The sequence below is a fragment of the Octodon degus genome, unplaced genomic scaffold (assembly GCF_000260255.1).
Source record: "Octodon degus isolate 3935 unplaced genomic scaffold, OctDeg1.0 scaffold00141, whole genome shotgun sequence".
Taxonomy (NCBI): Eukaryota; Metazoa; Chordata; class Mammalia; order Rodentia; family Octodontidae; genus Octodon; species Octodon degus.
In genome coordinates this window covers 3,966,500-3,981,398 of record NW_004524717.1, presented here as the reverse complement: position 1 = coordinate 3,981,398, position 14,899 = coordinate 3,966,500, and the positions used below count along the sequence as shown (strand labels likewise).

General features: G+C 42.9%; 1 protein-coding gene across 17 annotated transcripts in view; it reads right to left on the bottom strand.

Moving 5' to 3' along the window:
• Positions 1-14,899, bottom strand: part of Svil (supervillin) — a 171,241-nt gene that overhangs the window by 65,069 nt on the left and 91,273 nt on the right. For 7 of the 17 annotated variants that reach the window (XM_023701796.1, XM_023701799.1, XM_023701801.1 and 4 more), the window contains exons 1-6: positions 6,862-6,908; positions 4,989-5,069; positions 1,852-2,703; positions 1,333-1,503; positions 642-676; positions 12-73 (exon numbers count right to left, since the gene is read on the bottom strand). In XM_023701796.1, coding sequence (XP_023557564.1) covers positions 12-73; positions 642-676; positions 1,333-1,503; positions 1,852-2,703; positions 4,989-5,069; positions 6,862-6,893 — 1,233 coding nt within the window. In that variant the 5' untranslated portion in view covers positions 6,894-6,908. Of the gene's footprint in view, positions 1-11; positions 74-641; positions 677-1,332; positions 1,504-1,851; positions 2,704-4,988; positions 5,070-5,416; positions 5,488-6,861; positions 6,909-14,899 lie in introns of those variants that run through there. The other 10 variants (XM_023701808.1, XM_023701802.1, XM_023701806.1 and 7 more) reach the window with 5 other exon arrangements.

The following is a 14,899-nucleotide window of genomic DNA, read 5'->3' as shown; positions in this document are numbered from 1 at the left end:
GCACACCTTACCTTGAATAGCAGCCTCTTGGCGGCAACACTCAGCTTGGCTCGTTCATCTACCTTTTCTTCATCTGTGAAAGCCAAGAAATAGAAACAGAGCTTCACTAAAAAGTAGAAGTAGCACCTCTGGAACGTTATCTAAGACTGACCTGGAAATCTTTTGTACATAAGAACAGATGAGCTAAATTAGCAGTGGGACATATTTTCCTCTCGGGAAGAGGCTGGGGTTTTTTGATCAGTTCAAAGGACTAATTCCTACTGCAATTCAAACCAAACCAAATGGAACCGAACCACACCAAGTTTTGTCTGGGCAGTGATTTGACTAATGATGATTTAAGGACATATTCGTGAAAGGAATTTTTCTTACTGTCAAGTAGCAGCGGTAACAAGAAAAACCTGTTTTTTTAAAAATTCAAATTATTTGTTTCTATACTGTTTGCCTTAGAATTTTCTCCATTCTTCTCAAAAACATGAATAAACTCATCCAAAAATTCCACTAGGTTTTATTATAGTCATAGAAAAAACCTGAATCACGAAACTGCCAGATACTACAATCTTACTCTCTCAAGAAGCCAAACATCTTATTACTTAAGTCTGAGATGAGATGAAAACAAAGAAAAAGAAAAAAAAGATACTTGCCCTCAGCAGGTGGCATTTCTGAACTTGAAGCATATCTAGAAAGATATTAGCAAACGATAATAATAAATTAGTGGTGGGAGTATGAGATCCACGTGAAACATCACGTCAAAAGTAGACAAAGCGATGCAATCGAACTCTCCTACGAAACAGCATCTTGGTGGCTATTCTAGTTGTGAAGAGCCGTGTACAGTGGCTAACAGACACCACGGGGTGCAGACACACACGATCCCAGGCAAGTGTGCACCTTATGGACAGCAGCCAGGACCAGGCTATTTAAACAGGACTGATGACACACCTTTTGACAAACATCAGGTCTGTGCAATCCCATGTGATAATAAGAAAAATGTAAGTACAAGTAGACACTCTTTACAAAATGAATATCCTTCCTTATTTTCATTGACAATCTTGGGAAAAGTCAATTCAAATTCAAATGACTGGAAAGAAATTACCATTAAAGAAAATTTTTATTTCTCACAATCTGAAAGTAATGTAAGGCTATACTGCGATACCGCCGGAATAGTCAAATTCTTTAAAAACACATTTAAAATAAGCCAAATATTATCCCTTGTAGATTAAATGGAAACATTATGGAATTGCCAACATCCTACACAAATAATATCAGAATCAATTAAGGGTGGACAAGGTTTCTTCTACTTTCCTGGAACATGAAACTACGTGCACACATGCCTACCTATCTGATTCCTTCCGTTCTGCTGAGGTTATAGGTTGAGTTCTAAATCTCTCAGAAGTTTTCCTACTTTCACCAGGAGAAAAATAGCGTCTCGGTTTCCGGGACCCTCTCTCCCGCTCCATACCAGCGGGCAAGCCAGCTTCTCCGGGTGATGGCTCAGCCCGTGATTGACTTTTAGAATCAGAGGGCAGAGGGTGCACAGCAGGGAGAACAGAAAGAAAGGGAAAGAGAATAAAGCAGAGGTTTTTATGCATGTCAGGCACAGGTGACAGACCCCACTGCATGCCTGTACCATGCAGAGACAAGGCGGGGCATCCCACACCCCCTCCTCCAGCTCCCCATTAGTAGGCAGAAGCAGAATGGTAGTTGGTGAGCCATTTCCTCTAGAGTTTTTCCTGCACACACTAGTGAGCTAAGCTAATAAAGTTCAATGCAAGACACGACACACGTTGAGAAGTGAATCATTCCGCCAAAGACGTGCAAGTGTGACATCAGGAGTGTGTGTGAAAGGGCACCTACAGTTCGGGTTTCTTGCTGGTTCTGGCAGACTCCAGAAACATATTTCGGAGCTGGGCAACGGAGACCCTGGTGTCCAGCATGCTAGGCTCTGCACAGGGCCCGTCAGCTTTGGATGCCTGCAGCTCCAGCTCAGCTGAGTCCTTGCTCCCCAAGGCCTGAAGCTGAGAGGCACCCGTGTAGTCAGACATGGAGCGGGTACGGACCTTGTGCTTCCTTGGAGCTGCTTCCTTTTTGCGCTCTGCTGATGTGGTTTCTTGGGGCACAGGCTCACTCTTAACATACAAAACCACTTCACTCCGGCCCATCTGCTTGGTAGGCTGGTGTTGAGCTGGTGGCTCCTTCTGGGCTTCTAAGGTGATACTGTCCCTACCTAGGTCTTCATTCCCAGAGGGGTCTTCATGGCTTTTCATAAGCCCCTCATCCTCCAGGGTCATGAGGGCTTTTGGGCTTTTCTCAAGAGTGTCAGGGAAGATCACATCTTCTGCAGTTTTGGGTTCACAGATGTGGAGGACTGGGGCATCCCTCCTCTCACCTTCTAGAACCTTCTGGGTCGGAGCCTTTATGACATTCGAGGTGGCGGAGCCCACCCAGCTGCACTCGGACACACTTTCTGGGGTTTCTGCTGTCATCAGCTTGACAATGGGAACAGGATCTGCTGGTTGGACATAAGCACGGCTGGCCTGGCGCATCGAGCTCACTGCTCTGCGTGGGACTCTATCGAACGCTGAGTTCTCTGACTGAAAGGACAGGTAATGGACTGTTTGGTGTCTCCTCTGAGGGAAGGATTCGGAGGCAAGTTCAGGGCCGCCGCGAGCACTCTCCTCTTTCACCAGTTTCTCTCTAACTTTAACTCTTTAAGAAAGAAAAAGGGTTTAAAGGGTTTCAGAAAGAAAGCGGGTTTAAATTGCAATGGACAGTAACTGTGAACGCGAGGAGAGCATGTGCAGATGCCAGACTTTCAGGGAAGTGTAACCAATTCACAGAGTACAAGTTGCAGGAAGCTATTTCAGCGTTTTATGTAGAAACTCAGTACTTGCTACATCAATAGTTTTAACTTTCCAAATTTGCGCGTGTGGCCAGTGTGGTACCAAATTCACGGCACCCCATGTTGAGCCTGAGAAGGGCCAGGCACTAGCCTGAAGAGGATGGGTTCCTTTGGACTGACCAAATGCCTAGGAGCCACCCAGCGGTTCATTAGCGACCACCTTGGCAGGCATTAGGACACCCTGGTGTAGGTGCACTGAAGCGCTCAGCACGTTCTGGTGCAGGGTGTGGACTGTGGACACACGTAGGTGGTATCTCCAGGAAAACACCTACAGGGCAAGCACTGTGAGTTCACTGTCTCCTAGAGATGCAAATCCATTTCTGATTATTAAATTTTTAAAGTTTTTAGCTCAGGATATGAGAGTCTGTCTTTTTTTTTTTTTTTTTTTTTTTTTTTTTTTTGGTGGAACCAGGGATTGAACTCAGGCCCTTGGGCTTGCCAGGGAAGCATTTATTCTACTGAGCCATCTCCCCGGCTGAGAGTCTGTCTTTCAAAGCACTCAATGAAGCATTCACAGGCCTTTTCATGCAATGCAGGCAACACCCATCTACCCCAAAGACAGGAGACCAATTTGGACAACGTTACTAATAGTGGAACCCAAACAGTGTTAGAGAAAAGCTATTTGTTGAAAGAATTAATAAAGTGAACATTCCCCCCCTCTGGAATTGGTGTTATGTCCTTAGTTAAAAAGTAATCAACAAAAGATGGCTCTTATTCTTTGTAAAATTATTTGAATATTTGAGAGAAAAAATGCAAACCATTTCTACAGCCACAGGCCTCTTTCCCTATGGCAGGAGTAGAAGTAACCTAAGACTCTAGTGTGGGTCCTCTGAGCCCCCAGCAGCTTACTTTGTTAATCCTCATGGGCTCCACCTTTTAAACGGAAGGAAGTGGGCCGGGGTCATAGTTCAGCGGCACAGCACTTGCCTTCCATATACAAAGACCTGAGTTTGATCTCTGGTGCCTCAATATATAAATGGAAGTAATAGAGCTGTAATGTGATGTTTACAAAGCTCTTGATTTAGTGCTTAGTCTCTAGAGAGTGAGCATTTAACTGTGTTAGCTAGTTTGTACTTTGACTTTTTTGAAATACCATAGAGTAAGAAAGGAGAAACCATTCAAGCTCTACAGATAGGATACAGACTTTAAGAAGCACAGAGGTATTCAGGATGGGAGAAGTGCTTTCTTAGGGGAACTGTAGAACCCTCACGAGTCAGCAGAGGTAATTATGATATACATTTTGTGGAACAGAATAGTCCCTTTAAGGACAAGCACATCCCGCTAAATTTGATAAAGATGCCTGCTTTTAAATATTTGGGTATTCACAGAAACTTCACTAAAGCAAACTCAAAGGCTTAAGTAAAGGCAGTTACTATGAACAACTTTTGAGAAAAGCATTCTGGGTTGTCATTTTTCCCAGAAACTATCCAGTGCTGGAGGTTCTCATACTTACAACCTTTTTTTAATCAAAAAGGGACTGAAATGTAGTTGAGTTCTCTTGTGAAATGTGCTCCTCTAATCAGGGACAATCTCAATGTTGTCCTCAGCAGAGAACAAAGGTCACTGTTGGGAACTCCAGACAGAGCTTTGTGCTTCCAAGGACTTATTCATTCCTGCTTCTTCCGCCTCTCCCTGCCCCCAAGCTTAAAAATGAAATGATAAGGGCTTTTGTCTGCTGTTAAAACCACATGCCCTGGTTTAAAGACATGGAGCCAGGAAAACAAGGAGGCCAAAGTGCCAAACTGAGAAGGCACTGGCAAGAGGGGACACTGGTAAGTATCTCAAGGACCAGCGGCCAAGAGGTCTAGACGTGTGCTCACTACTGCCCCCTACTGCACAGTTTTACTGAGCAGGCGAGAAAGTGCAGTAACATTAACAGAGGAAGGAAGCAGCACTATGAGTAGGGATTAGAGTAAAGGGAAAAGAGAAGCAAACGACTAGACAACTTTTTTAAATACAGGATTTCCAAGTATATTGCCTTTCAACAGGTCAAGAAGACAGACAGGATTAGCAAATTTGTGCAGAACAAGGCAGTCAGGGGAAGGAGCAGCGCATTCATAGAACACAAGCCACAGCGTCTCAGGAGAGGTACCTGGAAGGCCAGTTGATAAGTGAAGGTGTGTCCCCTTCAGAATCTTTCTGCAGAAACCACTCATGCTTGACTTTCCCTGCACTGCCATGTACAAACAAGAAAGCTTCAGAGAATTTCTTTTAAAGACATCAACATCCACACACATTTTATTGTAACTGGCGACCTAAAGGTTTTTAGGTAAAGAATTATCCCAGCCTTTGAAAATACACAAATGTGTTTTTCCACGGTTCATAATTGTTTCATGAAATTTCTATAATATTTGGCTCGGTACAGAAACGAAGAGGTAGAAATAAATATGCCTAAAGCCACCAAAGTGTTTTTCAAGTAATTTAAAATTGTTCAAAAGGAGTCTATTGTAGTTGGGCTCTTCCAGCCAACACAGACAATTATTTTGCAAGAACCTGGAATACAAATAGAAGGCAACTTAACTTGCATAAGCTTTGCTGAGGCACATTGGGAAGTAGTCAAATATAAAATCAGTGTCCATGTAAAACATTACATTCTGAATAAAAATAAAAAGAAAACCAATGAGATGATATCTTTAGTCACCGCGATACATTTTCCTTTTATCATTTAATAATACAATTATTTCCATAGTTATACATAGTAATTCAGGCCAGTTAAGACAATTTTTTATTGAACTTTCATTAAGTACAAAATACTGCACTGAATAAACTGAGACGAAAGAAAGGTAAGACAAGCATCACCTTGACCATTAAAAATCTTGTTTCATGTTAAGATAACAATGATTTACACTCGCATCCCCCAACACTCATCGCTGCAAAGGAGAATGTGACTAAGTAACTATGCCAGGCTGAGGATGACCTAGAAAACTCAAAGGCAAGGAAACCGTCGCGCTAACAATGGAAAGCAGTCACGGGAGGAATACTGGAACCATGTGCTGTGCCCTCTCACCATGCAGAAAGAGAAAACAGAGATTACACTCTTATGATTTACTAGCTCCCCGGAGCAGGAAACTATGTGCAAGTTTTTCAGCACTACCCTGCAAACACACTACAGCTCCAGGCAATCTCTGAGAAAAAGTAGCATTGAATTTATGATTGGGGCTTTTGTCTGCTGTTAAAACCACACAGCATACATTTAACTTCTGGAAACTACCAGTCAGGCGACCAGGAGACAGAAAAATAAGTGCTGAATGGAGAGGGCACTGGCAAGAGGGGACACGGGTTAGTAGTTTCCACTGAGGTCTGGTTAGGTGCTCACTACTGCCCCCTGCTGTCTGGTTCCAGTGAGCAGGGAAGGAAACACTCTTGGAAAAATGACAACCCAAGGGTGCATTTTCCTGTAAGCTGTTATAGTAACTACCTTTATGTAAGTTTTGACTATCCTTTGTGAAGTCTACATGACACCCTAATTTTTTTCTTCAGAACCAGGGATTGAACTCAGGCCCTTGTGCTTGCCAAGGAAGCGCTTATTCCACTGAGCCATCTTCCCAGCCCCGACATCCTAATATTTAAAAACAGAGATGTCTTTATCAAATGTAGGGGGATATATTTCTCCTTAAAAGGAATATTTTTTCCATAAAATGTATTTTAACTAATTATATTCATTTAATCTTCTAAAATCATCTTAGTCTGAGTTTGGCTTCAGGCTGGCAAGCAAGAGCCTGTCACCACCAGCAGCCACTGAATTCTTCCTATCCTACCCCTGAATTTATGTTTCTCCAAATAAGTTTCTTAGAGCAGAAGCAGGATGAACCTGTGAATCAGTTTCTTCCAGTCTCCCTCCATGCTAATTTCAATGCAGAAAGCCTGCATTCTGTCCCCTCAGTTGAGAGAGGGAGATGGCAGAGGACTATCAGAAAAGCAGAGGAATCTGAGGAAGGGGCTGTCCTAGGCCTAAATGGACTTAATTTCTGGCTATTGGCTGGATTTGGATTTCCATGTCTTGGGTCTGGTTTTGAATCCTTTTTACAACAGAGAAATCCAGGGAATAGACAGCTAGCATGGTTTAGAAATGGCCCCCAAAAGCCCACGTATTACAGGCCTGGTCCCCAGCCTGCAGCTTTACAGGGAGTCCATGAACCCTTCAGGAGGTGGGAGTGAGTGTCAGGAAGTTAGGGCCCTGGAGGCGTGGCCTTTGAGTCCATATTGGGAGCCTGGTCCCTCTTCTTCCTGTCTTTTCACTTCCTGGCTGCTGCAAGGGGCCAGCTTTCCCTGCCACATGTTCCTAGATGTTCTATTGCTTTGCTACAAACACAAGGTAAGTCTATGCAACTCTGCACTGAGATCTCTGAGCCCAAGTAAACACTTCCTCCTTGTAAGCTGACTATCTCAGGTCCTTAGTTACAATAACCTGCAAGCTAATACATGGCCTTAGTCACGAGACTACTTAAATTCAGCCTTTTGGGGATGAAGACTGACTTCATAAAGCCTCAAAAGCAGCCCACAAAGCTTTGCCTCCTCACAGTTCAACATTTATGAGAACAATGACTGAAAGCTGTACACAGGAATGCCAGCCTCAGGCAATCTGGAAAGAGCCTTGAATTATAAGCAAGTGCTACCTGGTGTGTTCTGTGGCCTGGTATCCCTGCTGCTATGATTAGATAGGAATCTTGCACCAGAATGAAAATTAACTTCACCAAAGCCTACTGTTTAATTCAGCTGACATTTTCTTCATAGTTGACTTTTTTCAACAAAGGAAACAGTCCCAGATTTACTGTTCAGGTGAAGACTGCTGAACACTGGAGATCAACTGTTTCATGCAATGCTGATATCATTTGGTGATTCTTTAAGAAAACATAGAAAAACAGAATATTTATCAAAAAAAATGATTTGTTGGGCTAGGAACATAGCTCAGAGATACAGCACTTTCCTAGATGTGTGGGGCCTTGGGTTTGACCCCAATACTACACATAAAAGCAAAACCAAAAATTATTTGTTGAGTGACTTGATTTATGCTGAGGGCCAAGTAGCAGCTGGGAAGAAGACAGGAAAGTGACTAAGACAAGACATCCCAACTTAAACTACTAAAGTAATGCTGTTGTTGAAGTCACCTTTACCAGTGTTACAGATTGGCAGAATACCAACTTCATGGGGCCATTTTTGAGAAATCCTAACTAAAATACTCTTTTGGGTATGGCCACCTTGCTAGGGTATTGGCTACTCAATGTCTTCTTTCTAAGACCTCAGATGCAGATGAAGCTAAAGCTGTGATACAGCTCATTTGATTTTCCTCTCCTTCTTTTATGGTTCTGGGGATAGAATTCAGAGATGCTCTACAATGGAGACATATCCCCAGTGTTTTGATTTAGTTAATTTTCAAATTTTGAAATGGGGTGTCACTAAGTTGTTCAAGTGCCCAGGCTGGGATTGAACTTGGTGACTTCTCTGCCTCAGCTTTCCAGAGTTCTAGGATTATAGGCAGACACCCTCACACCCAGCCTCTTCTCTCCTTTGTCTTCTGGAAGAATCATCATTAACCACAAGTCATACTGATAACATTAGGGCTTCCCAATGTTATGTCTGGCTTTGGCATCTAACATGTTTGGGAAAATGACAACCTGATAATGAGGAAAAAAGACTGACTTGAATGAATAAGCACCAGAGAAAATGTAAGAGACTCCAAAAGAAGGGGCCAGGGAGATAGTTCAGTTGAATAAGCAGTTGGCTGGCAAGTGCAAGGGCCTGATTTCAATCCCGGGTGAGAGAGAGAGAGAGAGAGAGAGAGACTGAGACTGAGAGATTGAGACTTCAAAAGGGATCACAGGGGCTATTAAGATAGGGATAAGTCTACAAAAAACTTGAAAGGCCAAGAAAGGATTGCAGACGGGAGGGGGTATTCTCCTCTGGCTGTTCGCATTTGTCACCAGTCCTATTGAAATGAGCTACCTAGAAGCAGTATGGCCCCTGCACAGCAATAGTGGACCATCCTTTACTTGTGACATTTTATGTTCACGGAAGTACCCCAAGACTGAGCTGATAATTTCAGCAGTCATATAAAGAACTTGCTGTCAACTATAACTTTTAGGCTGGTTTCTCCTGAACTACTCTTAAATCAGGTTTCTCCAATTTGAACTTTAACACTGGTCCATTAACCCTCTAAATATGTTATTAAATTTCATCTGTTTAGTTCCAAACTGCTAGTGTTTAGAATGTTCCCCAGAGGTCCAAGTATTAGAAGCTTGGTACCCAGTGAAATGCCACCCAGGGCAGTAGAACGTGTGAGTGGTGGGGAGGTCCGTCCTTTGGTCACTAAGAAGGTGCCCTTGTGTGTGGGGGGGACATTGTGATCTTGCTCTCTAGTTTCTTTGTTTCCTGGCTGATGTTGTAAGTGGTTCATTCTGCCACAGAGCTCCTGCTGTGATATGTCCAAAGCCATGAGCCTACTTGATCTTGAATTGAAAACTAAAGAACAATGAACCAAAACAATTTTTTTTTATCTTATAAGTTAACTGTCTCAGGTATTTTACTACAGGAATGGGGCACTGATTGCTATCCAATGGTCTTCTAGGATCATCTTCTCTCCTGTCCTCACATTCATATTCTCTCTTCTGTTCCTGTCCCTGTTATATCTCTTCCTCCTTCATTGCTCTCATTATTTCTGTTATCAAAAATTTATTTATAGTTTTTTTTTTCTCAATGCCTCCCAGATGAAATGCCAAACAGGACTAGCTGAATAACCAAGCCCAGTCTGGATCCATAGACCTCACGCTCCCAGTCCTGGGAACTGCAGTCTCCATGCAATCTGGCATCCCTGGCTGTAACTGATTCTCCTTCAGCCCAATTCTCCACACTCCTCCAGAGTGGCATTTCTAGAAGGCATAATCTATCAGTCTAGCTCCAAAGCCCTTCAGACGCTTTCCATCATCCACAGAACAAAGGGCAAACATCACTCTGTACTGGCCCCACCTGGCTCTGCAGTGCCACCATACCCCCCACTCCTAGGTCTTCATGGGAGGTCCATGACTCCTTGCCTGCTGCAGCATCCACCTCGCATCCAGAAAACCCAACCACATCCTTACAGCCACGTGTCCCTTCTCTAAGGAGAGATCATTACTATCCCAGCCCTGGTGTTCCTGCAGAACCCAGCCCTGGCCTCCAGAACCATAACCACCCCGGTGTTGCAATTTCCCATACTTAAAAGAATGATATGCCCAGCTAGGAGCGATGTCTGGCACAAAGAAGAATCAACACAATATTCTTGGTTAGGGAAACTACATTAGAGCTAAAATTAACCTGTAAGTCGACACTGATGAGGTATGGACAGGCAGAGAGATGGCCAACAGGTTTAAATCATCCTAGACCACAAATTTCTGTTGTTTACAAAGACAACAGAACTTGTTGTTACAAAGGACAAAGCTATTTATGTACTCAGATCCCCCGCGACTCTCTAATGCCCCTGATCTACTCTTCTTTCCTGAAATCTCTGACTTTGAAAGGACCAACCCAGAAAACTCTCATGGCCACTACGATAGAAAGAGGCACTGACATAGATTTGAAAAGGAAGGAGTATAGTGGAAAGAACTCTCAGAGAACTTCAGTGAATGGATGGATGGTTAAGGATGACGTCAGTTTTGGTAACATAGTTCTATGGCCTCAATCAAGTGCCTTTTTAGAGCTTTCATTTTTTAATGTATAAAATAGATTCTTAAAATAATCTCCAGTCTAATTTTCGGTTCCAAGAGTCTAAAGTTCTCTAACACAGAGGATTTATTCTGTGAGGCTGAGGTACGCCAGTCTCCCAGAGGGCAGAGGTAGCCTCACTAGAAGAGGACTGCAGTGTTCCTGGAGACCAAAATAAGGAAGTGGCGGCTTCAGGTGAAACAGAATTGTTTTTGATGTGGCAAGCGTTGGCGGAGCATTCTTTTAAGAGGAAGTGAGAACACACCATCAATTTTCATAGAAGCCAGCAGCTGCTCTAGGCCAGCACTCTGAAGCACATAATGACAGCCTTACGCTTGCTACAATTCCTTAGAGTCAACAGGCAGAACTGTGCTTCCTACCACCACAGCATGGTCACATCTAGTGCAGGAACGCTAGCTTCATCCTGTGGGGGGGTCCCACTTTACACAAGACTTGGAATTACAACACATCATTCAGCTTAAGAAGAATGGCTATTAACTGCTGCACCTCATTAGAATGAGTTGCCTGTTTACGGAAAAATATAATTGTTGTTTGCATATATGCACAAGGGTCCCAACACACAAGAACGTGGGTGCCCAGGCAAAATTTCATATGTAAAGTCTGGTACACATTTAAACGTTTAGCTGCTGTACATGGCAGGCTGACATTTTGAGCAATGTATTCTTATTCAATTCAATGAATAGGAATTTCCACTTCCTAGTGAGAACAGAATTTTTAAAAAGTAGAGAGTGTTTAGTTTTATATTAACAACCCAAAGTTGCTAAGTCGAGGTGCAGCTGTTTGGAGGTTCAGGGATGTAAAGGTGAGAATGGCTGCACTGCCAGAACAGAAGAGCCCATGAGGTGCACCAGGCTCCCCAGAGGTGGGTGTGGGTTCTGTTCCCAGGATGCTCTGTGCCGGCTCCCAGTGCAGTGCTGAGACAGGAGGCTGCAGGCACACCCTGTGCTCTCCTGGTGATATTCTTATCAGTGAAAAGACACAAAACTTCAAGAGCTAGACGCTCTGGAGCCAATTTTAGACACAAACTTCCCATCAGGAGTTGGGCAAGCGCTCTCAGAAGTAAGTGACAAGCACCTAGCCAGAGCTCTGCCTTTCTCAGTGGCTCAGTCTGTGCCTCCCTTACTGTGCAGCAGAAGAGCTTCCTTCTGGAAGGAACCCAAAAACTTCTTCTTGAGCTGACCCGTACTTCCTTTTTATCATCGAATAACACAACTGATAGATCAGATAGAAATACTAACTCAGGGTCATTTGGCAAATGTTCATGAGCGCTTACTCTGTGCATCACATTGAGCTAAAAAAGTTCTGAGAATAATAAAGGTCAATCAGGCATCATCACCCTGGCCATAAAATCCCATCAACAAGAGAACCCAGGATTTACACATGCCCGACATCCAAATGCAGCTCTGCCCCAATAGCATCCACCAAAGGCAACTGTCCCAAGGTCCTGCTTCAGCATCTGCTCCTCATGAAATCCCCTCAGTCACACTCCCACCACTAGCGGCACAATCTGCTAAACAGGAGGAGTGGTGACGGGTTGCAGTAGAGTAAAGAAGAAGAAATAAAGAACAGGGGTGTTCACGCATGGGGCCCACTCTAAAAATAGTGGTGTGGGTTCACCACTCTAGAAATAGTGGTGTGAGCTCCCTGTTGTTCTCCCTGCTAGTCAGAGTCCACGGAGAATGGTGACAGGTGACACACAGTAGCAGCAGCTGGGGACCCTTGCCAGTGAGTTTCTCCATCCACATAGTAACAAATATGGTTACTATTACTATTACATGGAGACCCTGGTGTTTTTATTTGTTTTTTTTTTTTTTACTTTTTCTACAATAAGAGTTGCACAGAATAGCAACTTTAACAAAAGCTTTGGATTCAAGATTTCTAGTAGCAGCAATTCAGATTTTTTAAAAACTCGAGTAACACATAGTGGTTGAATTCACAAAGAAGGGTTTATGTGGGTAACACCACCTCTCTAGAGAACAGGTTCTGAAATTCTAACACACGCTTTGGAAGAGTTGGAAGGGCTGGTGCAGGGCCTTGCCTCAGATTGCTCCATTTGGCTGCAGTGAATATTCTTAGTTGTTTTTTTTTTTTTTAAACAATGTGTTCATCTGAATTCCTGTGCAACTAGTAACAGGATTTCTGAACTGAGAACCCTGCAACATCCTTCCATCAAACATCAATTAATTTTTGTGTGTGTGGTACTGGGGATCAAACCTAGGACTCTGTGCTACCATCGAGCCTTAGCCCCAGCTTTGATTTAATTTTTAAAAAATTTTTTAAAAATTTTATGTATTTGGTAGAGGGTGTTACTGTGAAGCTTAGACCGGTAGTGATTCTCCTGTTTTCAGCCTCCCCAGCATGGGGATTACAAGTATGTACCATTGCTCCTCATCTTGGTGGCTGGCTCAGCATGCCCGGGGTGTGTGGCCAGTGCATAATGTGGTGCCGGGGATCGAAACCTAGTCCTTGCGCTTGTCTAAGCAGGCGTTTAGTCCATTGAGCTATCTTGCCAGCCCTAGTTACTTTATTTGTTGGCACTTTTTTTTTGGCGGTACCAGGGATTGAACTCAGGACCCTGCACTTGCCAGGCAAGCACTTACTCTACTGAGCTATCTCCCTGGCCCCGACTTGGCACTTTCCTCCTCACTTCTTAGTCATGTTAAGCTTCCCTGCTCCATCTTTCCAACCAGACAACACTAGCATTTTCTTCTATGGGCGTTCGAGTTATCATGGTTTCTTTTGTTACTGTTTTAAGGTATAAAGGTTTTTTTTTTTTTTTTTGCGTTTATCTTCCTCACAAATGGAAATCATGTAAAAATTCAAATTTTCTGGCTCTAGGTAAAGTTCATCTAGGCGAATGTTAACCCATTTTAAAGCTGTCTTTGCAAGCTGATCAGTAATCATCACAATACACAATTTAATGTTTGAATAAACACTCTTGCTTGTCATGCTTTATTTCCATCCTCCCTGTGTAAATGGGTCCCAGGCATTCCCTAAGATTTCAGGCTCAGTTTGTGTTTCTTTGCCTGAGGGTCGCACCTCCGTACACCTTGGGTGGCTTTATAAAATAAAGCAAGTGCTCTTACAAGTTTGATTTCTTTCTACCCACTCTTCCTGGAGGTAAAACATTATAAAGTGAAGTGAGATCTCCGAAACCTTGAGGCAATACAACTCCACAAAAACAAAACAAAACAAAACAAAACAAAACAAAACAAAACAAAACAAAAAAAACCCAAAACAAACTGTAAGCAATGATTCTGGATTGCTCCTGGGCTGCATTGATGATGCTTTGCCCGCAGTCTGATGGCATATAAGGATAGTACATATTTTCAAATCTTAATATTTTAATCCTCATAAAATTATCAAGTGTCCTATTTTATTTTATTTGGAATATCCAACCAAGTTTTCATTACAACTGGCTCAGAATCTTCCTGAGACTCCTTCTGTTCCCCATAATCTGGGTGACACATCTCGATGCTGTGGCAATGAACCGCTGCCATCATATGGCAATCTGAAATTAGACGCTGCTTCTTAACCGGCGGTAATCGTATTCTTGTTATATTCTTTTGAAACTGGGACCTGTTGGGTTTCTTTGTCCTACTCACAAAACACATAAAGGATTTCCTTTGATACAGAATAACTAAACCAGAACACTATTTCTACTGTGAAATGAGGATTTCCCAAACAAAAGACCTCCTTTCACGACGGGAGACAAAGGTCACGGTCCTTTAATTTCAAGCGGTTGTGTCTCAGGGTTGAACAAGGGTCCTCAAAACACAGTCTTGGCCTCCACAGCTTTTCATTATCTCAGAGGCCAATAACTAAATATTTTAGCTTGCATGATCAAGTACATAGCAAAAAAGGAGCTGATGTACATATTACATGTATTTTCCATATATGTATAATTGTCTCCAAAAATAAAGTAGCTCTCCCTTAGGTGCTCAGCCTTCTCATTTCACCTGTGAAGCAACTTTTTATTTGAACTGAAAAACAAAAAATACACTTAGGAATCTACCTAGACAATTCCCTAAACCCAGTCCCTGGTTACCTTAAGCAAGATATTTAAGTAAACTGCTCTTTAAATATGATCAGCATATTTTTCAATTTAAGTTTAAAAATGCATATTCTTTCCTGGCATTTGACTTTCTAGCTTTTCCAGTTTTTCCACATGGGAACTGTTCTTGTCTTTGGTGGCTCCTTTGACTTCTCTCCATGGCTGACTTCTTTTTGTAAAAGGGTGTTGCTGAGTGTCCCAGGCTGGCCTTGAACTCTTGATCCTCCTGGCTCAGTCTCCTGAGCAGCTAG